The following is a 26307-nucleotide window of genomic DNA, read 5'->3' as shown; positions in this document are numbered from 1 at the left end:
TCAAGTGCTTCCCTGTAAGGGCCTGGCAAAACCACCCTACTTGCATTTCTTAGGTTCCACTGATAGGCCACAACCTTTGTTCTGCAGTGGCCGCCAATCCCAGTTGCACAGAAGATACTGGAGAACGATCCTGCCTCTGATGGATCGCCACTATATCTTGGGTACAATGCATTTATGCTGCAGCAGGATTTCAGGGGTGGGTGGTGATACAGTCATTTCACAAGATCTGTGGAGCCCAAAAAGTCATCAAGTAAGTCCCTGATCAGGATTACATCCCATCTGATTTCTCAGAAATTGCCATGGAGGAGTTGTTAATTGTTTTCTCCCTGATGGACCAGCCCTCTGATCCGACCATGAAATTCCATGTCATACATCTCTAACACACATACTGCTGCTTTCTGCCCTTGTCCTAAAACATTTACCACTAAAACTATTATTTGTACATTTGTCAGTACCTGATTTTTAACAACGAACATATTGTTCCTGCTCAATCTCTCATTCACCCTTCTGTGTAAAATCAACTCATCTGAAACTCCGTTGCCCAGGTCCTGTTCACCTGGGATTCCTGTCATTTCATGTTGGTTCCTGGTGCCCTGAGAACTCTATTTGAAAATCTTCAATCTTTTGTTTAAATTCCTCTCAAATTTTACATCTGACTTTTGCAATGCTTTTTTAAAGGCAAGATTTTGTTCTGTACTTCTGATATTAATCTGAGCATAATTTGAGAGATGTTAGTTGAGAGATGAGTTTGGAAGAGCCTGCTGTATTGTTACATAAAAACGAAATTATTTCCTTCTCTCTGCTCTACCACTATTGCCTTTTACTACAATCTGTAAGGAATAGTTAATAGATAGAATTAAGAAATTAAACATTTGTTCCTGGCTAATTAAAATTTCTGTTTGCAAACTTTGGCTCTAGAATTCCACAGTCCTGGTGGCTTCACTAGGACCATACTGTCAGTACTTTTTCAGTATGGCACCGTGTCAGTTTTTGAGAGATCAGTGGGAAGGCAACTTGCTTGGAGCCAGTGAAATAGTAGTGTTACTTGGAACCTCTATCTTTTGAAGAGTAATGAGAAAATTACACAGGATTACAAACGGCTACATCGACATTCTGTAGAAGTAGCATTTGCTCCGTTTCACTTGAGGAAGAACACTAGTTCTGGATTTTCCAATAAGTAGATAACTGTCTTGTTTCAAGGGCTATTTTGCATAAATGGGCAGGTATAATTGTTATCTTTTTGATTCTAGATGTGCTAAGCAAGATGTTGATGATGAATACAGCATGCGAGCTGGAATGAAAGGTTCACAGTCATATTATGCAGTGGCACATGCTGTCACGGAAAGGGTAGAGAAGCAATCAGCTTTGTTGATCAATGGATCACTTAAACAGTACCAGGTAAGTGCAGAGATGAGAATATTCAAAGGATCAGATTTTCCAGTCTGGATCAGTAAACCTATTGCCAATCCTAATGGAACAAAAGAATAGACATTTGCGTTTTGATACGTTCTGCCCTCAAATTTCCTGGCCAGGAGATTTTCATTCCTTGGCAGCAAAGAATTCTCCAGGAATGTTTGCAGCCAGCTGTGGAGTGATCAGTGTGAAAATCATGCCCTTTTTTTTAATCATCAGATACTCTATTCTGTTATTTCAAAGCTTCTTTGTCACTTTGAAAACTACAGAAAATATGTAAGGAAGTTTGCCAGTGGAGGGATACCATTTTAAGACTGAAATGAGGAGAAATTTCTTCTGTCTGGGAATTGAGTGTCTTTGGAACTCCTGGCCATAGAGGTTAGATTTGATTAGATTCCCTACAGTGTGGAAACAGGCCCTTCGGCACAACAAGTCCACACCGACCCTCCGAAGAGTAACCCACCCAGTCCTATTTCCCTCTGACTAATGCACCGAACACTATGGACAATTTTAGTATGGCCAATTCACCTGCCCTGCACATTTTTGGACTGTGGGAGGAAACCGGACCATCCAAAGGAAATCCACACAGGCACTGGGAGAATGCACAAACTCCACACAGACGGTTGCCCGAGGCTGGAATTGAACCTGGGATCCTGGTGCTGTGAAGCAGCAGTGCTAACCACTGAGCCACCGTGCCACTCATAATAGGAGTAGAGTCCTTGTATACCTTTTAAGGCTGAGATAGATAATTGATCAGTTGGGGGAATCCAGAATGGTAGAGAAAGGGACAGGAAACTGGACACGAGTGTGGGATTGACCATGATCCTATTGAATGGCGAAGCAGCCTTAAGGGGCTGAAAGAGCAGACAAAATAGGAACAGGAATAGGCCTTCTGGGTGTTGACTAGGGGTGACAGTAAGACAGGGAGTGCGGGATTAGGGTAGATTGAAGGGTTACATTGGGGGTTGTCTGATCTCGGGCAAGGGGCTGGCCTGTGGTGGTAAATTTGTATCATGTGCAGTACAGAGTCACGTGTCAAGTCTGATGGTCAGGGTTGGTGTGTTGAGATGAGGAATAATGGAGGACAGGGGTCAGTTAGGGATCTAGTTTAATAGTTACCCAGGTGTAAAAGCAGATTTTCAATTCTCTAATCTTTCCTGAGTTATCAATTAATCTTAAATCAGAATAATCTGAAATCTGTGAATGTAACTCCGAGTTGTACATTTTTTTGAAGGGTTCCACATGCTAGATTGTCGGAAGGAAATTTCCATTTGCTAAGCAATTCCATGAAAACAACTGCATCTGGATTTCCACGTAATCCTGATGCTGAATTCCAGTCCACACTGCTGTAACAGCTATTTCCCCCATTGGAATTTCTGAGCCATTATGTTTGAATAGTTTCAGCAAGTCATTATGGTAATAGTTTTTGATTTAGTGTTTTTTTTTCCACCTCTGCACAAATTAAATATGCATTACTTTGAAGGATGAAACTCAGCAGTAATATTCTGTTCCTCACTTAAAATTAAATGTTTAAGCAAGTGGATAAATGCCTCTTGCAAGCTGGAATAGTCTCAGTCTTTACTGTTTAGGCCATTGTGTCAACAATGACTATTCAAAAAGGATAGAAATGGCTAGTGTACAGGGGTTACATTTTTTATAGAATCCCTAGTGTGTGGAAACAGGCCATTTAGCCCAACACGTTCACACTGACCCTCTGAAGAGTAATCCACCGAGACCCCTTCCCCTACCCTATTTGTCTACATTTATCCCGAATAATGCACCTAACCTACATATCCCTGAATACTGTGGGCAACCAAGCATGGCCAATTCATCTAACCTGCATGTCTTTGGACTGAGGGAGGAACCCGGAGGAAACCCACACAGACACTGGGAGAATGTGCAAACTCAACACAAAGTTGCCTGAGGATGGAATCGAACCCAGGTCCCTGGTGCTGTGAGGAAGCAGTGCTAACCACTGAGTCACCGTGCCATCCCTGTGTGTGGTGACATTATGATACAACAGATGTCAGTATTAACAAGGAGGTGAATATTGAGGAACAGTACTCAGCAGTATAATATTATTTATTTCAGAGTTGTGTATACTATCTTATTACTTCCAATAAATATATATAACACTAAAGTATTGTTTTGTGTCTTAGAGGTAATTAACTTGAAGTGACCACGTAGATAGGTTGTTTTTAAGATCTAAATTATAGAATATATTGCAAACATTTATAGTGTAATTTGTAAGGATGTTGAATCCCTCTATTTTGACCATAAGAAATAGGGACAGGAGTAGGCCATTCAGCTCCTCAAGTCAGCTCTGCCATTCACCAGAATAATGGCTGATCCAACAGCACTCTTCATGTCTACTTTCCGTCCTTTCCCCTTGATTTCTTCTACTGATCAAGAATCCATCTATGTTAAAGCATATTTTAACAAGGTTTTCCCAATCTAAACTATAGAATCTCAGTTAAGCGGAGGTGAAATTACAGTTATTATTATTATTCCATATTAATCTAGCTTGTATCGGATTGGCTTTATGATGTTAACAAAGGCCTGCGGCCTTTAAATGTCATCCAGATCTTGGTGGAGAGAGGCTGTGTACTGCTACTTCCAGGAGTCTTGACAAAGGAAAACTTGAAAAAATTAATTATTTTGTCATCGACGAGATGGGCCGAGGAAATTTTGTCCTACTTCATCTACGTTTTTAGATTAGTTTAAAACAAATTCTCAATGTCCAGGAAACAAACTGCATTCTGTGAATTTCATTGGTTAAGGTTTACAAACAGCTTTGCAATTCTAAATCTGTATGTATGAGCTTGGGTATAACCCTTGTAAAGTTCGCGATGAGTCCGTTTTAAACTACCATGTAAGTATAATGTATAAGGTTAAAGTTGAAATGTTAACTTATAAAATTTTGTACCATAAGTAAGTTTTTTTTATCACAAATTTTAGCTTCAAGGGCTTGAGTGGTTGGTTTCTCTTTACAATAACAATCTGAATGGAATTCTGGCTGATGAGATGGGACTTGGAAAGACAATCCAGACTATTGCACTCATCACCTATCTGATGGAACACAAGAGACTAAATGGACCTTATCTCATTATTGTACCCCTCTCGTAAGTCTGATAAAAGTATTGTGCTGTGGGTGTTTATTTTGGTCTAAGTGTGAACTGATTTTATATTTTTGATTAGTTGGTCAGGAGTTGTACTTGATTACTGTGGGGAATGACCTACTTTAAGCCACTTGCCCTCTGCCTTGTGGTCACTTCACTACAACAACAAAACTGTACGTTATTTTCTAACTATGACCTAATTTGGTCAAGGGCAATGGTTATCATCTCTTTGCTTGAAGTTGCTGGCTATAAAACTTAAACTTACAATTTTTTATTATAATTCATAAAATTTTGTGTACAGTGAAAGGGGCTATGGAGTGTAATCCCCAGTGTTGCAGAGGAAAAATGCACAATAGTTATTTTCACTGGACTTAGTGTTAACGCTGTTTCTATCCAAAGATGCTGTCACACTTGCTGAGTTTCTCTAGCAATTTCCAGCATCTGCAGTTTTTACATGTTACATCTTTGTTTTACTGTTTGTGCAATTGCAGTCCTGTTGTGACTATGTTTACCTACATTTCTAATTAAATACTAGAAAGTAATTACTTGTCTCTGACTTTGGGCTGAATTGACAGATTGAACCAACTACTATGGAGATCTGAGTTCCAGAATTATTTGCTCCCGTAGTCAGCCTGTTGCATCTCAACCAAAACATTGGCATCCACCCAAAAATATAAAACATTCTCCCTAACCACAAAATCTAGGATGAATCTAATCTGTCCAATTACTGCCCCTTCTGCCACTTTCCAGTCATTAATAAAGTTTTCAGTACAGCTGCAATGCAGCACCTACTCACCTGTAAGCTTTTTGTTTTGATGCTCACTTTGGGTCCTGTCAGAATCTCTCTTCATAACTTTGATCTCAACATGGATGCTAGATCTTCTCTCTGATCGGGGAGAGTGTTTGCTCATGATGCTGCAGCCTTCAACTATATTCATAATTGTGCTGATAATTAAGAACGTACACCATAGTTCATCCAATTATAATTTTCAGACTTGAACTTCTAAAAGGCAGCTAACCTTTTTGCCACAGAAGTGCCAAATGACCATTTCAGACATGAAAAAGTAGAGCCAGCTCCACGTGACACGCAGCCATCACCCAGACGGCTATTGGATATCAGTGCGGTCACATTTTAACCAGAAGCTGATTGTATCACTTTAGCTTACACTTGGTGGAAGAAGAGGTTCTGACTATATACATGATGTTATAAAGAAAATAGATGATTACCACGTAAAGTTAAATAAAAATATTTCATGCTTAATATTAACTTCTCGTATTGATGTAAAATGACTGTTGCTAAAGACTTTGTATAATCCTTTCAGAACTATTTTCATAGAAATATAACAAATGCTGGATATAAGTTTGCTTGCTGAGCTGGAAGGTTCATTTTCAGACGATTCATCACCATACTGGGTAACGTCATCAGTGAGACTCCAGTGAAGCACTGGTGTTATGGCATGTTTTCTATTTATGTTTCCTTGGGTTGGTGATGTCATTTCCTGTTCTTTTTCTCAGAGGGTGATAGATGGGATCCAAATTGATGTGCTGGTTTATAGCATTCTGGTTGGAATACTACGTTTCTAGGAATTCTTGTGCATGTCTCTGTTTGTTTGGCTTGTCCCAGCCAAAGTGGTGTCCTTCCTCATCTGTCTGTAAGGGGAGAGAGGCTAGGGTTTCTGGGTGTGTTTTACCTGCATGTTTGAGAAAAAGAGCCTCTGAGAAAAAGAACAGGAAATGACACCATCAACATGGGAAATGACATCACCAACCCAAGGAAACACAAAACACACAAATAGAAAGCGAGCCATAGCACCAGTGCTTCACCGGAGGCTCACTTATATGTAGTACGGTGACGAAATGTCTGAAAACTAACCTTCCAGCTCAGCAAGTAAACTTACAGCCAGAAAACTTACAGCCAGAACCTCAACCTGAACTACAAATCTTCTCCGTACCCGCAAATACTACAAATTAGTTTCAGGTTAACTCTGAATAACTTTTTCGGTTCATTCATGGGGCTGTATAACTTAAGGAATTATTAAAATGATTTCCTTAGTTTGGTGAAACTTCATAATTCGGGACAATTGAGGGTGCTGTTTCCGATTCTTGCACAAAACATCGCCCAAACAAAGCAGAGGAACTTTATACAAGCTTTATCATAGATATATTTTATAGTAAGAATTTCTGTAACTTAACTCTAGGAAGGCATAACTCACTTTCGTGACATAAAGTTGTGCAGTTGTTAAGATAAGCATTATGCCTTGCATACCACACATGACAAATTGATGTATAGCTTTACAAACTTTAGATTTTGTAATACTGTTGTTAACAATAATATATAGCAGGTTGCTTTTGTGACTTGCAGCTGTCATGTGTTGTTAAGCACATTTTTTTTCCACAAGTGAACCTTGTTTGCCCTTAACATTTTTTTAAAACTCAGATATTTTGTAAAAAAAAATTTAGTATTTTCCAACTTTCAAAGTTTGCTCTTGTACATCAAATCTGATTTGCTGTAATTAGTCACTAAAATAAAACAAAGAACTCTGAATGCCTGGAGATCTGAAACACAAAAGTTCTGAAGAAGGGTCACTGGACTTATTGTGAATCTGGTTTCTGTCCACAAATGCTGCCAGACCTGCTGATTTTCTCCAGCAATTTTTGTTTTTGTATCTGGTTGACAATTTGCTGATGTGCCTAATCAGATGGTGTGGTACATGAACTTTACAACAATGATAATATGATTTTGCTACTGAGATGTTATTTGAAGCTTGTGTTTGTTGAACATTTTGTAATATTAAAAATTTGAATAACTTTTTTGAGTGAAGTAATAAGTTGAACATCTCCTTCCCTTTTAGAACTTTATCTAACTGGGTGTATGAGTTTGATAAATGGGCCCCATCTGTTGTGAAGATTTCCTACAAGGTTTGTTTGTTTCTTGTCTTTGTTATAGAAGGTGTACTGTGATTTTCCTGCTTTCAGTTCTGTATATTGCTTTTTGCTATTAATTTGCTTCCAAGTTGTTAAAGCTGGAGTGTGCTCCTTTACATTTTCCAGTGAGTAGGAAAACCTGTTTCTGGATATTGTTTCTTTATTTAATTTTATGTAAGGCCCCAACTGGATTTCTCATTTCTTTGAACAATATACTCATTTGGACACTGGCATATTTTAAAACTAATTATATATCAGTGCTTTTACATTCTGCAGTGAGCAGGTGAAGCATGAATATGACACTGGTGATAAATATGGACTGAACGGCCATGAATAACCATAATGGAATGGTTTAACTGAAAAGTTGTCTAAAGCTTTTGGAAACAATCAGTGTTATTTTCTAAAGAAAGAAGCTGGTGCAAGATAACTTCATATTACTGCAACTGTAAATATATTTCGCTTTGTATGAATTGTGCAGATTATCTCTAAATTTAACAACAGCTTATAGTAGAAAAACTAGTAAATAATAACTGAGTTAGTGTAACCTAATTCTCATCCTGTCTAAGGGTACACCAGCTCTCCGCCGGTCATTTATTCCACAACTGCGCAGTGGAAAATTCAACGTTCTTTTAACCACTTATGAATATATTATCAAGGACAAACATGTGCTTGCTAAGGTGAGATCAATTTTTTTTTAACGTATTTGACAGACTTTATCTAACAGTAATGAATGGCTGGATATCCTGAACAATCTATGGGCCACTATGATAATGGCAATAACACTTGGAAATTAGCCTTAACACTTTTTTTTACTGTTGAGGTTAATTTTCTTTGGTAGATGATAAGATTCCAAGCATCAGCTCTAGAAACCAAGTCAGAAATTTTTTCATAAGGTTATCAGGTCTGGCAGCTTCTGTGGGGAGAAAGCAGAGTTAACATTTGGAGTTGCCTGATGCTTGTTCAGAACTGGGCTCAATTTAATTCTACTTTCTCTCCAATGATGCTGCCACACCTGCTGAGTTTCTCCAGTTTGTTTATGTTTCAGATCTTCAGCATCTGTTTTAATCAGTCTCAGAATTATCTGTCTCATTAACTAGGAGTCTTGAGGAAAGGAATGAAGGATAAAGGTTGTTTACAAAATTCATAATTTTATTCATTCAGTCATTTCTGTCAGAGGCAAAATAGCCAGATTAACATTTTCCTTCTGCAATTTATGAATTTGTTGCATTTTAGGCATTCTCAGTAACATTTCATACAATTGTGACACGTTCTGATTCACCAGATATTTCTTCTGTGTTGCAGCTTCGATGGAAATACATGATTGTAGACGAGGGTCATCGTATGAAGAATCATCATTGTAAACTGACGCAGGTGTTGAACACTCACTATGTCGCACCTCGCCGGGTCCTTTTAACAGGAACTCCATTGCAGAACAAACTCCCTGAATTGTGGGCCCTTCTGAACTTCCTTTTGCCGACTATCTTCAAAAGCTGCAGCACCTTTGAACAGTGGTTTAATGCTCCATTTGCAATGACTGGAGAAAGGGTAACGATCATGTCACTTGAGCTTTGCAGTTGTATTTAAACCTCTTAAACTTTATATTTTAAGAAATATAAACATCCAAAAAGATTCAGCACAATGTAGAGCATGCATGTAATCCAACCATATCAATTCTGAAAAATGCATATTTCTTTTCTTCCATTGGAATATTGAAGATTTCAGAAGTGAAAATATTTTGCTGCTTTGAAATCAATTGCATTGTATAATTTCTGGAGTTAAAAGTGGGAAATGGGGTTGGAGGTATAGCAAAGATTGACCCAATGAGCTTATTCAAATAATACTTGCACTGTTTTCAGTTTAATAAATTTGTTGTAAAAGGATGTGGCTATTATCGTTTCAGATGCAAAAATGAAGAATTTTAATAAAATCTCAGGCAGTGGAAGTAATGGGGAAACACTGAATCTCAATGATCTCAGTTAGAGAGGTCTTTGAGGTAGAGAATCAAAAATTTAATCAGTCTATTTGATAAGCCTTTTTTTCTTTCCAAGCCATCTCAAGTGCTGAATCTTTGTGTTAAATAGAATTTTACAGATTTGTCAGGCTTCTGCTACTGCTGCCCTCAAGTAGCCATAAACTCTCGCAAAGTTGACATTGTTTTCCCAGGAGTTGCATCAAAGTTAAACATGATCCTGTTTTCATCCAATATCCACTATGCAAATAGGCATTGGAAATAGGTTTTGTTTTAGTTATATACTTGCCTTTCCTGCACCTAAGGCCAGGGTGCGATAGCTAATTGTAGTAATTCAATGGGTATTTAAATGAGCAAAACCCAGGGATCAAACTGGGTACCTTCTGGTTTATGTTCTTAATGTGAACTATAGTGCATTTATCCAAACAAATAAAAGATTTAGTACTTGATAAATCCTTTGTAACTTTTGTGCACGTAATTTTTTAAGAGTTCTTTATTAAGAACTTTAATCTTACGTCTGCAAACTAAAGTTTTAACAAAAAGTTGTCTTAATCCCTGAAGACCATAGGTCTGCACTCTCAATAGAAGTGATTACAGGTGGTGGCTTAACCTGCAGCTCATTAAGTCTCATGCATGTGGGTGAGATTGAGAGGGTGGGATCTTCATAGTAATCTCAGTCAGTGTGGGAATTTGTCACTCTGGATTACAAACCTGCCATCCAGCCAGCTGAGCTATCTGACCTCCCAGAAGTAAGAATACATTTTATAAAGTTAGACTGTACTTTCTGTCCTCTCTCCACCCTTTTAATATAACAGAATAACAATTTCAAGATGTCCATTGATCTAGGTAATGTGTAAATCCTTGTTAATGCATTTTTCCTTCAAGTGGAAGAGGCTAGGGTGTGCTTTGTAAAACTTTGTAGGAAATCCAAATCAAATACAGTCTTTGAGGAGGATAAGTAAACCAGAATGTCTTCTGGATTATTTGTCTTGCAGGTTGATTTGAATGAAGAGGAAACAATATTGATAATTCGTCGTCTTCATAAAGTGCTGCGTCCTTTCCTTCTGAGAAGGCTGAAAAAAGAAGTGGAATCCCAGTTACCAGAAAAGGTTATCACATTTTCTGTAAAGATTTTGAGAAACCTAGAATTGGTCAGGTAGAAGTAAACTTTTGTTGTGTGTCTGAATTAAATCTAAAAACGTTGCTTTAATAATGAGATTTCTAGAAGTTCGCTGGTCTGTTTCTTGGCTAAGTCATCTCCCAGAGGTTGAAGGAGAGGCAAGTTGATTAGAGTTAAAGAATCAAAGGTTGTGGTTTCATTGCTCGATATAATCTAGAGATCACCCTCTAGCTCCATTGCTTCTAATGTCTCCTGCCACTGCACAGACTTCTTGTCACATGCATCTAAAAACACTTTGCACTGCCAAAACTATACGAAATGGACTTGTACTTTAAGGAATTTGGAATGTTATCCTATTCAGAACAGGACAGTATTTATCAGTCGGAGACCACTTGCTGCTCATTTGGAATAAATGTGTATTTTCCCTTTAATTCGGTATTTCTTGAAAATGATCCTGACCAGTACAAGCTGAAAAGCTTGAATCAAGCTTTCTTCAGTAATACTCAAACACGTCAAACGCAAATGTTTTCTATCTGTTATGGATCCTTCTTGTTTTGTATTTTTTTTATATAATCACAAATTGAATTTTACTTTCAGGTTGAGTACGTCATCAAATGTGACATGTCTTCTCTGCAGAAGATTTTATACCGCCACATGCAAGCTAAGGGAATTCTTCTTACAGATGGTTCTGAGAAAGACAAAAAGGTACGGTCTTAAAAAGTGATTTGGGAAAAACATGTGGATCATTTTGAATATCACAAATGAAGCTTGCAGACAGAGTTATTGAAGACTACATGTAATACAAAAAAACTTTGAGATATTCATATCGATTGTGCCTCTTTGAAATAACTATCCAATTAATGCCACTGTTTTGCTCTTTCCCCAATGTCCTGTAAAAGTTTTATTCCAAACATATATTCCATTTGCTTTTGAAAGTCTGTATTGATTCTGATTCCATCTCTCTGCAAGTTTCCGGTAGTGCACTATAAATCGTCAACTTGTGGTTTTTTTTTTGGTAAAACATCCCAAAGTAATTCATTGGAATATTTATCAGACAAAATTTGACATCAAGCCATTTAAGAAGCTATTACTGCAGCTGACCTTGCTGAAGAGGTTAGTTTTAAGAAAGATTGAAGAGAATAAGCAAGGGAATTCTTGAGCTTAGCACCTGGGCAAGAGAAAGAATGGCCACAAAAGACAGAGTATTTAAAACTTAGGATGCTTGGGGAAGGAATTGAAAAGGTGGCATTTTGGGTACAGCTGTCTTAAGGGGTTGCAGGGCTGCTGGGCAGAGTTTGGGATGGGCAAGAACACAAAGGCTTTGAAAATAAGGTTGAAAGATTTAAAATCCAGTCTTAACCAAGAACTAATGTAGTGCATCAGTTACAGGGCTGATGGTTGAACAAGATTGGCTGTGAGTTAGGACATGGACAATGGAGTTTTGAGTGTGACCTCAATTATGCAGAAATTGGGACTTGAGTGAAATGCATATCTGAGTCTCCAAGTTTTACAAAAAGCCTGGATGAATCACAGCAGTCTGTGTAGCAAAGGTATGTGCTCAGTGTGTTAAGTGGTATTTCAGAATTTCACTGATGGTTTGGAATGACACTACAGGTTTCCAAATGAGGATAGTGTATGACTTAAAAGGAAATTTAGCAGTGGCATTGCCAGCATCTACTGCCAATAATCTTGCAGGTAGTTTCAGTCAGAGATTTGGAATGTGCTGTCGAAGAAATCTTGACAAATTCCTGTAGCACCTCTTGTAGGTGATGCACATTGCAGTAATGGTGCGTCATTGTGGAGAGGTGAGTGGAGCTGTTTTTGTCCTGGCTGGTGTTTCGTGTTTTGAGTTTTGTTCAAACTCCTTCAAGGCAAATGGAGATTCCATTGCACTCCTGCCTTGTGCCTTCTTGATGGTAAATAGATTTTGGGGACCTAGAAAAGTATTTACCTCTGCCCTTTAGCTGTATGATTTATGTGGCTCATCGAGTTAAGTTTATAGTCAATGGTGACCCTTCTATAGGATGTCAGTGATAGGAATGCAGAGATGGCAGTGCCATTGGAATGTCAAGGAGAGTTAGTTAGATGTTCTGTTGTGGGAGTTGACCATTATCTGGCACTTGCTGATGCAAACTTTTCTTGTCACTTGTAAGCCTAAGCCTGTTACCTAGATCTTGCTGCTGTGAGCACAGACTGCTTCAGTATCTGAGGAATTGTAAATGCTGCTGAACATTCTGCAGTTACCAATAAACCAATGTTGAGCTACCACTGCCATGCTGGAGTGGGTGGGCTAGAAACTGCACAAAGCCATATGAAAAGCTGGTGCACTCCTCCACCAAACCCTTAACACCTGAGACCTGGAGGAATACGCCTCATCTTCCACCTTGGGACCCTCCAATCACACATGATCAATGTGGATTTCAATGGTTTCCTCATTTCCCCCCCCCCCCCCCCCACCTTATGCCAGATCCAACCTTCCAACTGGACACCACCCTCTTGACCTATCCTACCTGTCCATCTTCCTTCCCATCTATCCGCTCCACTCTCCTCTCTGACCTATCACCTTAATCCCCAACTTCACCTACCTATCCCATCCTCAGCTAACTCCTCCCCACACCCCCTCCCATTTATATCTCAGTCCCATTGGGCCATCCCCTCATTCCTGGTGAAGAGCTTATGCTTGAAACGTTGATTCTCCTGCTCCTCAGATGCTGCCTGACCTGCTGTGCTTTTCCAGCACCACACTTCTCGACTCTGATCTCCAGCATCTGCCGTCCTCACTTTCTCCCATTTCATTGTGCAAAGTTATCAGCTTTCTTTTGTAGCCTATCCCATCAATTAGCTCAATTATATACTCTAGGGTAGGACCTAAATACGACCTTGCAGTCTGGCAAGCAGGTTCTTGTGCACTATGCCAAGCCACTGTGATTGGTTATGTGTCGATTCTGCCTTTAAACTATCCCGTAATTTAGATGCACAATCAGTGTTTGAACTGGTGTCTATTTGTACAAAGTCAAGAGATGTTTCTTTTTCATTGTCGACATCATCTTGCTCCTCCTGCACCTCCTCTTGCTGTTTCACCATGGCTTAGCCAGGTGGTAGCTCAAGGGATTAGTTTACAAGTGCAGTGAGGGGTGGGGAGGGGTGGGTGGGGGGGGGGGGCAGGCAGGAAGGTAAAGAGAAACCTGTTCACAGTAACTGTGATATCGAAATCAGCAGACCGTGCTGAATGATGAAAAATGGTGTGTGAGACCAAGGATATGTACAAGCTATTGCTATTTCCTATGGATTCAGAGACCGCAGTCTCTACCAGAGTGTGCTCCAATGAGGCAGACGCAGTCTCCTCTCTTGAGAAAAGAAAACATGTTGATGTGCCTGTGCCCTGCAGGTTAGCACCTGTTGCACTGCCATGCTCCCTTGTGTGCTCCTTTCCCTGCCAGAGAAGGGAACTATTTGAGTGAGGGTGGGGCGATGTGTACGAATGATGTTGCTGTCATGGTTAAGTGACAGAAGTGCATGTCAGCTGAGAACAGAATATAGCTTGCAGCAATGCTTTGTGGGGTGAAGCTATTATTTGTGCCTGAGCATTGCTTAATAGAGATTTTTGGCAGCTGAGTGAACGTGTGTTTTAAGCATTGTAAGAGAACAATGGTGCACTTTGTGGGATATAACATTTAATGTGCATTCACTGACCTAGCTCTCCTTTTTTGGTGATATTCTGGAACTTGTTAGAACGTGGAATCCAGGTTCTTGAGGCTTGACCCCTATTGCTGACTGCCATGGCTTGGGCCTTCTACTTCCTTGTTTAACACGATTGAAAAATTTAACACATCAGATTTTCCCATTTAAAACCAGTGTAAAAGCAGAAATTAGATTCTGGACCTTTTCTTATAAAAAAATTTCAACCATAAAATTTAATATAAAATATTTCTATCTATGTTAAGGACATAAAAACATACGAACAAGGAGCAGGAGTAGGCCACGACTCATCTGGTTGTGAGCTCAAATCTGCAAACCCATCTACTCCTGATCACCTTTTGACCCCACTAATGCAAACCCAACTAATTCTATCTTAAAAATCTTCAAAGACTACTTCCACCACCTTTTCAGCAAGTGTTCCAAAGACTAATGAGCCCTCTGAGCAAAAACATTTAGTCTGAGCTTGTTTTAAATGGGTGACCCAATTTTAAACAGGGGCACTGAGTTCTAGATGGTCTCATAAGAGGAACCATCCTGTCTATGCTGTCCCTGTCAAGACTCCCCAGGAGTTTTGCATGTTTTAGTCATCACCTCTTACTCTGTTAATCTCCAGCAGTCATAAGTATAACCTGACCGATCTTTCCTCATCTGGCAACCCACTTGTACCCATGTATTAATCTGATTAAACCTTTTCTGAAGTGCTTCCGATGCACTTGTGTTGTTCCAACACTGCACACGGTACTCCAAATGTGGTCTCACCAGTGCCCTATATAACTGCAACATTAACTTTTCTACTCTTGTATTCAGTTTCTCTTGTGATAAATATAGTATTGTCTTATCTTTCCTAATTGATGGCTGCAGTTGCAAACTTACTTTTTGTGATTCATGCGTCAGAATACCTGAAGCCCTATGTAACTCTGAGCTCTCCCAAATCTCTTCCCATCTAGATAATGTGCTTTTTTATTTTGCCTGCCAAAATGGACAATTTCTTGTTTTCCCACATTAGATTCATTTTCCACATCTTGGCAACACAAAACCTATCCATCTTTTCATAGTCTCCTTATGTCCTCTTCACCATTTTCTTTTTATCTTTGTGTCGTGATGAATCTATACCTTCCAAGTCATTTAGGCGATAGTTGACTTGCCAGCACTGATCCCTGTGGCACACCACTCATTATATCTTAGCCTATTCTGAGAGTGGGTGGCTTGGCAGTGGCTGGGGTGGTCAGGATGAAGGACGGTCAAGATCAACTAGAACTTGAGACTGAGAGAGATTATTCCAAAATGTTGCCCATCGGATCACATGACTCTGCATCCAACCTGGCACTTAACATTAGAACTAAACACAGCAACACTAAATGAAAATATCGTTCTGATTAACTAGCCAATGTTAAAGCAAAATAACTTAAAACTGAACAACTTTAAAAAATCTATTAAGTTCTGTTTTATCAACTTGTTCAGGTATATTACAACAAATGTCTGTGACAGGTGGAAGTCTGACTTGGACCTCTGGCCCAATGTTGAGACTATACTGTGTGTTGTCTACACTGGAGGCAGTATGCATAGGATAACCCTGCGTTGCAAATTCTTTTCCTCCTTTGAGGGACAATCAAATTTTGCATCTGTTGACATGAGAATGAATGAACTCTAGATCATAGCTCATAGATTTAAGGACATTTCTCTATTAGGACTAAACAATTAAAATGTACAGTCGATTAATCTGGTTAATTGACATTCCAAATTTGAGTCTCCCCCTTATCTTCCCTCTCTTACCCACATAATAGATATGTAAGAGACCTACGGGGCAACTCTTTCACACAGCAGGTGGTACGTGTATGGAATGAGCTGCCAGAGGAAGTGGTGGAGGCTGGTACATTTGCAACATTTTAAGAGGCATTTGGATGGTTTGGAGGGATATGGGCTGGGTGCTGGCAGGTGGGACTAGATTGTGTTGCGATATCTGGTCAGCATGGATAGGTTGGACCGAAGCGTCTGTTTCCATGCTGTACATCTCTATGAATCTATATTTGTTTGAAAACAGAATATAGTTAATGCTAAGCGAAAGTGAAGACTGCAGATGCTGGAGATTAGAGTCGAGACTGTGGTGCTGGAAAAGCACAGCAGATCTGGCAACATCCAAGGTGTAGGAAAATCGCTGTTTTGGGCAAAAGCCCTTCATCAGTTAATGCTGACAGTCTTAATTAAAACAGAAAATGGTGGAAATAATCAGCATATCTTGCAAAGCCTGTGAGGTTCCAAAACGTTCTGAACTAAATGTTAACTGTGCTCTCGTATAATTATTGCTAGACCTACTTAGTAATTTCAGCACTTTTTATTTGTATCTCTGATAAATTTTCTATTGGTTCATATTTGTGTTTGATGTAGTGCTCTCAATGTACCTCTAGTGCAGTATTTAAAGGTTGCTCCAGAGGAAAATAGCTAACTTCTGCAACGCCAAATTTAAATAGCCTCTTTTCAAATAAAGGGTTGAGGTTGATAATTACACCTGTTAAGTTAAATACTGTGATCTCTAAATACTCACATGTATACTCAAAATTGCTTGGGAGTAGTCCAGATTTATTGGGCAGTATGGTGGCTTAGTGGTTAATACTCAATGGGCCAAATGACCTGCTCCCATACTGTAGGATTCTCTGCTTGTGTTCTGTTTATCTTTTACAAAAAATTGTTTTCTTTCAGGGTAAAGGTGGTGCTAAGACTCTCATGAATACCATAATGCAGCTGAGAAAAATATGCAATCACCCCTTCATGTTTCAGCACATAGAGGTAAGTTCCCAATGCTATCTAACCAAGAATATCTGCACACTGTTACTCATTTTTGATAAAGCATAATTGAAACTTGCAGTAATTTGCATTTAAACATTTTTATGCTTGAATCCAGAATAAATTACAGATATGACAAATATAACGTAAGCTTCAATAACTAATAGATTGAAAGGTTGCATAAGATCATTCAATGGGATCCTTCTTTGCTTTGTTATTCAGCCTCATTTCTTTTTTTTTGTAGAAGTTTTCAGTTAGTCCAGGCTCCTGCTCTTTCATGTAATCTTGTGTTCTTTCCCTTCAAATATTTATTCATTCTCTTCTTTTAATGTACTTGTTTAACCTGTTTCCACCATCGTCTCAGAGTGTCCATTGCAGACTACAACAACTCGCAACAATATATAGTTTTCTCAAGTTGCCCGAGTCTTCTGTCAGTCACCTTCAATTTGTCCTCTTGCCAGTAATCTTTCTACAATTGAAATAATTTCTCCTTAGTTACTCAGAACTGTTCATGACAATTTATCTTTGTAAACCTTTACTGTGATAAATTATTATTTTTGATTAATGCTACACATTTTCAGTTGCTCTATACTCAGTTCTGAAAATAACCTTAATACAAAATAATAATTTTAAATACAAATAAATTAAGACCAACAAAATCCTCTATCAGTGACTTTTTCCAATGTCCTAAACAAATCTACATTGTATAGTGAGCAGGGCTTGAAAATATCATGCATTATATTTGGACCAGCTGTTTTTAATTTGTTTCACAGACTTTGTACATGTCTCTTCTTGTCATGGATTAAGTAATCAGTGCATTTGAATTTATAATATCCATGTTACCTTGGCTTTGATATGCTCCCTTGTAATCCTTTGATTAATAAGGGAGGTACATGTTGGATTATGAGAGAGAATGTGGAAGGTGCAGGGAAAGTGAAGATGCATTTTCCCCTCCCCCACAGTGTCCTGACAATTGCTGTCTAATTTTGCACATAAATCAAACCGAGGGCCATCCACTTGTGGAATTGTATATGTTAGAAAATGCATTTTATCAAACCTGTGCTTGCTTTATTTATGTAAATAAAGCATTAACTTGGCTTTGCTGTAATTGCCTTTAACAAAAAGCTCCCTCACTGCACTTTTTAATGTATGATTTTAGATGTTAAATATTGTTATATTGTAATGAAGTGCTTTTGAAACTACTTTAGTTAGGTTTTGATCAAACAGACCAGTGACACAGTCATTTACTTTGCCCGTGCTAACTAATAATGTCACAATTATTAGAGCAGATGAAACTGCACACAATTTTTTTTCATTCCTTTCAAAGTGCTTCTTTTTAATATTACAAAGACAAATAATATTATTTGTCTCCAAAATAAATGTGACTCAGTCCCTAATAATTAACGTAGTGCAGTGACCATTTTTGCTTTGCTGTTGTAGGAATCCTTTGCTGAACATTTGGGTTATAATGGTGGACTCATTACTGGGTAAGTGGTAAAATAAAACTATGATGTAACACCAAATTTTGAGAGCTAATTCAAGCCAGCATATGTTTTTGTGTATCACAGATGAAGCTGTTTTGTTTCATTAATACCATATGTGCAAATCTACCTTTTTTAGTTTACTATAAAACTGTGTGGGGGATGTCTTTTCTCCACTCTCCATATTGTTAACATTAGGCCTATCATGTCGTTTAATGGAGAAAGACAAAAAGGCTCCACACTTTCTCTGTGTTCCCATTGATTTATTTTTTTCCCTATGGGATGTGGGGAAAAGATAAAAGAATGCTTAAAAGGAAACAATATCTTAACATGTTAAGATTTACAGACATAGCCTTTTTTTAAATTTTTTTAACTCTACTATTTTATTGTGTGGATGGAGATCAAATCCTGTGATCTTTTCTGAGATGCAGGAATTAAACTGTCTTTTGGGTGGTGCTTTTGTCTGTTGCTGCATCATGTAATAATTAGGGAAGACTGGTTTCAAGTTCCAAATATTTGTAACTGTGCAGGTCATGCCGTGTCTTTTACAGTGTAAGTAAAATATCTGAGATAACACAGTTGCTATCCTTTTCTTGAAACATGTTCATAGAATGTTTGAAGAGAGAAATGGCTTTAGGTTTGCTGGAGCAATCGAACTTATTTCATTTCCTTGCTTTGTGCCATTAATCAACTTCGATACCTGTCTGTTTGCTTAACAGGATGTTTATTTAGGTTAACTGTAAGACAGATGACTGACTATTCAAAGTAATACCAGTTGCCTAAGCATGCAGCAATTTAATATGCTGATGTCTCTGTTGTTTTCATTTAGTCCAGACCTATATAGAGCTTCAGGAAAATTTGAATTATTGGACCGTATTTTGCCAAAGCTGCGAGTTTCTAATCACAGAGTGCTACTGTTCTGCCAGATGACATCGCTGATGACCATTATGGAAGACTATTTTGCACTCCGAAGTTTTCCGTATTTGCGACTTGATGGTATGTTAAAAGTCATGCAGGAACATGGCTACAATCGTAATTTCACCCTTAGATCCTTGATATTATGATTAAAGTCATTGAAATGATTTATATAGACTTAGACTGATCAGACATCAAAGCTAACAATTTGACCCATGCTAAAAACATTATAATAGAGATTTTTGTACAACCAGACTATAATTTAGTAAAGTAAGAATTGCCTTATCATTTACATTTAAGGCACTGTGATATTTGATTAATTTCAGTTCAAAAGGTGGAACAAATCTTTCTTTGGTACAGATTATTTGGAGTTTTTAATCCACAAGGAATTACTCTAGACAAAATGCGCTGAATTTGAAAAATAAAGGAAGTAATTTTTTTGTGGAAGTGGTGTGGATGTATAATTTGTATAAAAATGAATTTGACAGCGAATGTGATTGTTATCATTTATTGAGTTTGTTTTCCTAGTGAAGCAATTTATACTCGCTAAGCAAAAGAAAGGGTTTACTTTGAAGTGAGAGAGACATGATGCAAAAACTACAAATGAAATTGTGATGGTGGTAAATATCTTAGTTTGGGTTTATTGTCATTTATTAACTCGAAGCAAATTGTTTTTAAAATTATGTGGCAGAAATTTTACAGCTGTGAATTTCCTAAGAATTGGCTTTTCTTTTGTGATGATAAATTCCTGAAACGAAAACAGAAATGACTAGAGAGAAACAGCAGGTTTTGCAGCATCTGTGAGCATACAGCCAAGTTAAGTTTCAAGTCTAGTGACCTTTCTTCAGAGTTGGTAGTAGCTAAGAAAAGGAGTTATGCTAATAACACCCGATGAGGTTGGAAACACAGTTTTGGAGACAAAGGGATATTTGATAGTAAGCTAGGAAAGAAGAAAAGCTGATAAGGGGGATCGTATCAACCATCACTTTGTCTAATGCTCTCTCTCGGGTGCATGCTTGCTCTCACCAGCGTCTTCAGGTCTTTGTTTTAGTTCAGTAAATTCCTGAGTTGTTTTGTCTTCATGCTAAATCTCTATCTGTAACCTGTACACACAGGAACAACTAAGGCAGAGGATCGTGGTGCTTTGTTGAAAATGTTTAATGAAGAAAACTCTAAGTACTTCATATTTTTGCTCAGCACCCGAGCCGGTGGCCTGGGCTTGAATCTTCAAGCTGCTGATACTGTTATCATCTTTGACAGTGACTGGAATCCACATCAGGTTTGACACTTTAGTTTAATAAGAGAACCATGTTCTTTTGACTTCCCGTATATTACAAAACTGAGGTTAATTGAAGTTAATTATGTTTATTAATGCTTCATGCTATCGTGTTTGCCCAATTTTTAAAAAAATTGTCTAATGCTATGGGGATTAATGTTTCTACTTTGATGTTTATGCTTTCCAGCTATAACATGAATTGTAGGAGAGTTAATTGTATTATTCATAATACTATGGAAATTTGCTTAAGGCTAAATTTCATCTGCTGCTCATGCCCTTATCATGCTCCTCTAAACCTCTCAGCTCAGTTGGCTGGGTTGTTGGTTTACAGGGCAGTGTGATGCCAACAGTGTGCGTTCAATGCTCATCACTGGTTTGAGGCGACTGTGAAGGACTCTTCCCATGTGTGAGGTCTGGTGGCCCTCAGGTTAAATCACCACCAGTTGCTTCTCTCTCATAGTGGGCAGCACGGTGGCACAGTGGTTAGCACTGCTGCCTCACAGCGCCAGAGAACTGGGTTCAATTCCCGCCTCAGGCAACTCTCTGTGTGGAGTTTGCACATTCTCCCCGTGTCTGCGTGGGTTTCCTCCCGGGTGCTCCGATTTCCTCCCACAGTTCAAAAATGTGCAGGTTAGGTGAATTGGCCGTGGTAAATTGCCCGTAGTGGTAGATGTAGGGGAATGGGTCTGAGTGGGTTGCTCTACGGAGGGTCACTGTGGACTTGTTGGGCCGAAGGGCCTGTTTCCACACTGTAAGTAATCTAATCTAATCTTTTGACCTCTCTCATTTTTAAAAATACTCCTTGAAACCTACCTCTTTAGCAACCTAATGGTTATCCATCTTGACTTCCCTTTATGGCTCACTGGTGATATTGGTTTTGGTAAGCAGGATGCTCACTTGGGATTTACATTGTTTAACGTTTTATTTTACTGCATTAAAGCATTGGGTGAGAGATCCCATTCTTTGCTGCAATGTGTACACGAACACTGCAGCGTTTTCAAACTGAATCCTATAATTTAATGACAGACTCTGTGCAGTTTTGGTCTCCTTATCTCAGGAAGGATGTTCTGGCTATGGAGAGAGTGCAACAAAGGTTTACCAGTGATGGCATAACTGACCTGTGAAGAGGATCTGGAGTGATTTGGTTTATATTCACTTGTGGTTAGAAGAATGACAGGAGATCTCATAGAAACCTACGAAATATTGACTGGACCCAACTGGTTAGAGGCAGAAAGGATACTCTCTATTTTTCAAGGAATCCAGAATCAGGGGTCATGGTCTAAGGATATGAGGTAGACCATTTAGTACTGAGGTGAGGAGAAATTTCTTCCAGAGAGTGGTGAGCTTGTGGTATTCTCTGCCACAGAAAGTGGTTTAAACCAAAACATTGAATGTTTTCAAGAAGCGGTTAGATTTCTCTTTTAGAGTTAAGAGAGATCAAAGGATCTGTGGAGAAAGCGGGGAACGAGAGTCTGGAGTTGGATGATCAGCAATGATCGTATTGAATGGCAGAGCAGAGTAGAAGGGCCAATTGGCCTACTCCTCCTATTTTCTTTGTTTCTATGACACTTCGTAAGTTTGAGTTCTTCAGTAGTTTGCATTCTTCAGTTGCGTGTTCTTGAACCAGTTGAATCCTAAGCTACTTAGTTATTCCTGTGGAAGCCTGATTTGACAGTCTGTTTCACTGATCCTCTCTATTCCATAGCACAGCTTCTTCTGTCTCTTGGCCACCTCTTTGAGCCGCATCAAAATCATAAATCGTCACCTTCTTTCATTTTGTGGTGGGTTATCCCCAAAGGAAGAGATGCCTAAACACTTGAGAGTAGCTTATCGATGATAAGGAAGCTGCAGGATAATTTTGGATTCTCTGATTTAATACTGTTGGATTCAAAATTTGCTGAAACTTCTTTCTTTTCATTTCTCCATTTGCTTCTCCATCTTCTCTCCCTGCAAGGATTTGCAAGCCCAAGATAGGGCTCACCGTATTGGACAGCAGAATGAAGTCCGTGTCTTGCGTCTCTGCACAGTCAACAGTGTGGAGGAGAAAATTCTTGCTGCTGCCAAATACAAGCTTAATGTGGACCAGAAAGTTATCCAGGCTGGTATGTTTGATCAAAAATCTTCAAGTCATGAGCGTCGAGCTTTCCTGCAGGCTTTGCTGGAACATGAGGAACAGAATGAGGTATGTATTATGCTTTACAATGATTAAACCTGAGATTTTTTTGTTGCAAGGCCTCTGTATCTGCAGAGATTTGCACCATGAAATGCTTAATCTGTTTTCACAAAAAGTCACTCAAGGGCATAAGAATTAATATATATAAAAGGAATGAGAAATATTAGATGCTAAATACCATAATGTATGCAAAGAATGTTTAAATTGTTAACATTAAATTAAAGCCGTTATTGATATCTAAATATGAAAAGCTGCGACAGTATCTCAAACTAGGAAATACTGTCAGAATTATTTAAAATATCCAATTGCTGCTATAACCAAGTTTGGAAGAGTCTTGTCTAATCACTCTTCTGACATTTAGGTTTATTTATTGAAATGTTGCATGATTTACCCTTATTAGTATGGTATGTTCCTCTAGCTCTATGAAGCCTTCATTCTGTTACTCTGATTTCTGACAATTCTGAGCAATAGAACATTGATAACAGAATGCACACAATCCCTGTGATGACAAGCATTTTATTGTGTTGCTGTTGTAAAGCTGGCTTTAATTTTGGTTTAACGCAGCAAATCAAGTAAACTAAGCACTTGATAATCATACGGGAGAATGGGTAACCCATTTTTATAATATAATTAAGTATGCTTTATCTAAAGATCTATCCATGCCTTTGGATTAGTTGCTTTTTGTAGGATGCTGTTAACACAATTTGTGTTAATTGTACTTGCACAAGTGCCTCATTCTTGGTGAGGAGAGGTTTTTTTCTTTTGATTTTGATTATAGTTGTCTATCAAAAGAATCTGATTATCTTGGGGAAAATTAAAATATTGAAAAATGTAAGCTAGTATTTTTGCATGTGTGTTTTGACAGTGTGTTCTGTTACTGGTGCACATTGTATCTAAGCTGATATCTGAATGTTTGTTTACATAAATTAGCTGATCTTCATTCTAAAAGTGTATCCTTATTTAAAGTATATGCAGTAGAATTTAAAAAGCAGACGTTGTTCATCTGTGTGCACACATCCACTGATCTAGATATAACAATATTAATCTCTGCAGTACACTCAGCCATTCTCACTCTGATAGCTAGAGGAATCCTCACTAGTCAATGATATGAGAGAAGGGTCTCTGGGAGTTAAAGATCTGAAAATCTCTGAAGGATAGGTTTTGTTGAATGAAGCCCAAGAGTATTCACATTCACTAACAAATGTGAGGCATGAGACTTTGTGTGTTTCTAAGTAATATATTGTTAAAAATGCAAAAGACCTCATTTTAATATCCATTTGACTCTTGCAGTTCTGTCCTTTTTTAATAATAGTGAATGTGTCAAGTAAATATTCCCAGGCTACCAATATGATTGCAAGACTTTTTATATTATGGCATATAGTAGACCAACTTGTTCTGTGACTGAGCCATCAAAGCTATGATTTGTTTTGTTGCCATCAATATTGAATAATGGTCTTTCAGTGCCTGTCAAAGCCACAGATATTGTTAAGAAACTTCCAAACATGTTGCAAGTTTACAGAATGTGCGTTTATCATGGATCTGAGATATATACTAAATTGTTGGCAGAAATGTAGATTATTTAATTTCCATCCAGTTAGTTAATGTGAAGTTTGATATTATGATTAGTAATCAATACTTCTGTGCAGTGTTTAAATAGTGGTCGAAGCTTTTAGTTTCTGGTTGCTAATTTCAAGTACTTTACAATGGCAGAGGAACAGTTTCTTCAAATCTTGCAGTAACTCTTCATAGCAACAACAGTTAGTGTTTGAGTTCTGTATTTCTACATCTCTTTCATTGGTGTTGCCTCCCTATGTAATAATTTTCAATTTTGTTTTCTACAATAAGTTTTCACTTCAGTGAATTTGCGCTCACATCAGCTGCAAATCCAACAACAGATGGTCAGCTTTATTGTACTGCCAATACTGAAGAATGAAAACAAGTAGATATGGTTTAAATAAAATTTTTAAAATGTGCTTTTGTTTTTGTGTATCATCCCCTGACACATAAATGTATTTTCCCCTTCAGTTGTATTGTTGAGGTTATTGTGAAGGGATGGAGACCATTAGGAATGTGCTGCATTAGAGTGTTTCAAGATTCTTTCTGGTAATAAAAAATTTCTTTGAACATTTGGTCTTAGTATTCCAGAAAGACAATTTCTTTCAGGATTTCTTTTGTGAGTAAGTCATCTATAATGCAATGAATTTACATTATCTATAGATACTTACAACAAGATAAATCTCCTGCTTGTAGCAGGTGAAATTAATATTTCTTTTTGTTTCAGATAGTATCTAATGTTGACTTAAGTTTTTAAAAGCATTATATTTAGAGTATCTTTCCAAGGGAACCGGTGTACTCTTTATTTTGCAGCTGCAAATATGCACAGAAATTACTCTGAGACTATAATTCTCTTTGCAAATATCAGAACATTTTTCATTGAAATGAGTGGCAATTTGGTTAAAAATTTTCCTTGAAGGGCAAAGAATCAAAATTAATCTGGTAGTTAACATGGCTCATTTTCTATAAAATAATATTTTAGGAGTGACCATTCCCATTGTCCAAAGTATTAGGTTGTCTGAATTCAGCAGAACAGTCGTAACCAACTGTTTTCCCCATAAGTTGACAAATTTCATTTTACTGTCATGTGCAGTCCTCAAGTGTTCTGAAGCATCTTCTGCTGTATTGTTGGAGAAATCAATCTTGTAACATTGCATTCTTTCACCACCAGGGGGACACCAATGCTTCTCCTTCCTGCAGTACTACCTGGGTAGGATAACATCACTGGCCGGCTTTTGATCTATAGCTGTGCTCAATAATTTTAAATGAGTATATGCTACAAACAGTGTTTTATTTATACGCTGTGTTTTGTACTTAATCAGCTGATTTAGTTTTAATAGCATAATAGCAGAGTTGGAGTTTTTCAGTAAGATTACATTTTGTCAATCCAGTCTTATAACCAAAACTGATAAATAGTCAAAGATCTAACTAAACATGCTGAAAAACTCTGAACTCTTAATGGATGGCTATGCACAAAATACACAATACCTTAATTCTATAGTTCTGTTAACCAGATAATATGTTTACTATACAATCCTTGTTAGTTTTGTCTTTTGTTACATTTGTATATCAAAGCTTTTTGAAAAGCTTGAACCATATATAATGATATTTGGCAATGCAATTGGTCAACAATTAATCATATATCTGCAGTTATAAGCTGAGGGGTTTGTAGGGAAAAAGTAATTTTTTTGGGGGGGGGACAGAATAATGTCTAATCGCAAAATAATATTTTACCAACCAATGATCGATGGTGAGGAAAGAAGAATGAATTGTAGAAATTGGGATAGTGAGAAATGGAGCTAAAGTGAAAGGTCACAAGCAGAGATGCAATGTGAAAAATCTGCAGTGATGATAAAGTTAAATTGTAATGAAAGAAAATTAA

The 26307-nt window shown here is 38.0% G+C and overlaps 1 protein-coding gene across 6 annotated transcripts in view; it reads left to right on the top strand.

Annotated features, from left to right (window-relative positions):
• Positions 1-26307, top strand: part of smarca2 (SWI/SNF related BAF chromatin remodeling complex subunit ATPase 2) — a 133943-nt gene that overhangs the window by 66599 nt on the left and 41037 nt on the right. For 4 of the 6 annotated variants that reach the window (XM_072590663.1, XM_072590636.1, XM_072590646.1 and 1 more), the window contains exons 15-27: positions 1251-1398; positions 4372-4535; positions 7385-7451; positions 8024-8134; positions 8760-9002; positions 10422-10535; positions 11144-11251; positions 16943-17029; positions 18467-18513; positions 19337-19503; positions 20538-20701; positions 22653-22880; positions 25597-25635. In XM_072590663.1, the coding sequence (XP_072446764.1) occupies positions 1251-1398; positions 4372-4535; positions 7385-7451; positions 8024-8134; positions 8760-9002; positions 10422-10535; positions 11144-11251; positions 16943-17029; positions 18467-18513; positions 19337-19503; positions 20538-20701; positions 22653-22880; positions 25597-25635 (1687 nt within the window). The remainder of the gene's footprint in view (positions 1-1250; positions 1399-4371; positions 4536-7384; positions 7452-8023; positions 8135-8759; positions 9003-10421; positions 10536-11143; positions 11252-16942; positions 17030-18466; positions 18514-19336; positions 19504-20537; positions 20702-22652; positions 22881-25596; positions 25636-26307) is intronic. The other 2 variants (XM_072590682.1, XM_072590672.1) reach the window with 1 other exon arrangement.

Source organism: Chiloscyllium punctatum, chromosome 2 (assembly GCF_047496795.1).
Source record: "Chiloscyllium punctatum isolate Juve2018m chromosome 2, sChiPun1.3, whole genome shotgun sequence".
NCBI lineage: Eukaryota > Metazoa > Chordata > Chondrichthyes > Orectolobiformes > Hemiscylliidae > Chiloscyllium > Chiloscyllium punctatum.
The sequence above is the reverse complement of the archived record's forward strand: the minus strand, read 5'-3'. Positions and strand labels throughout refer to the sequence as shown.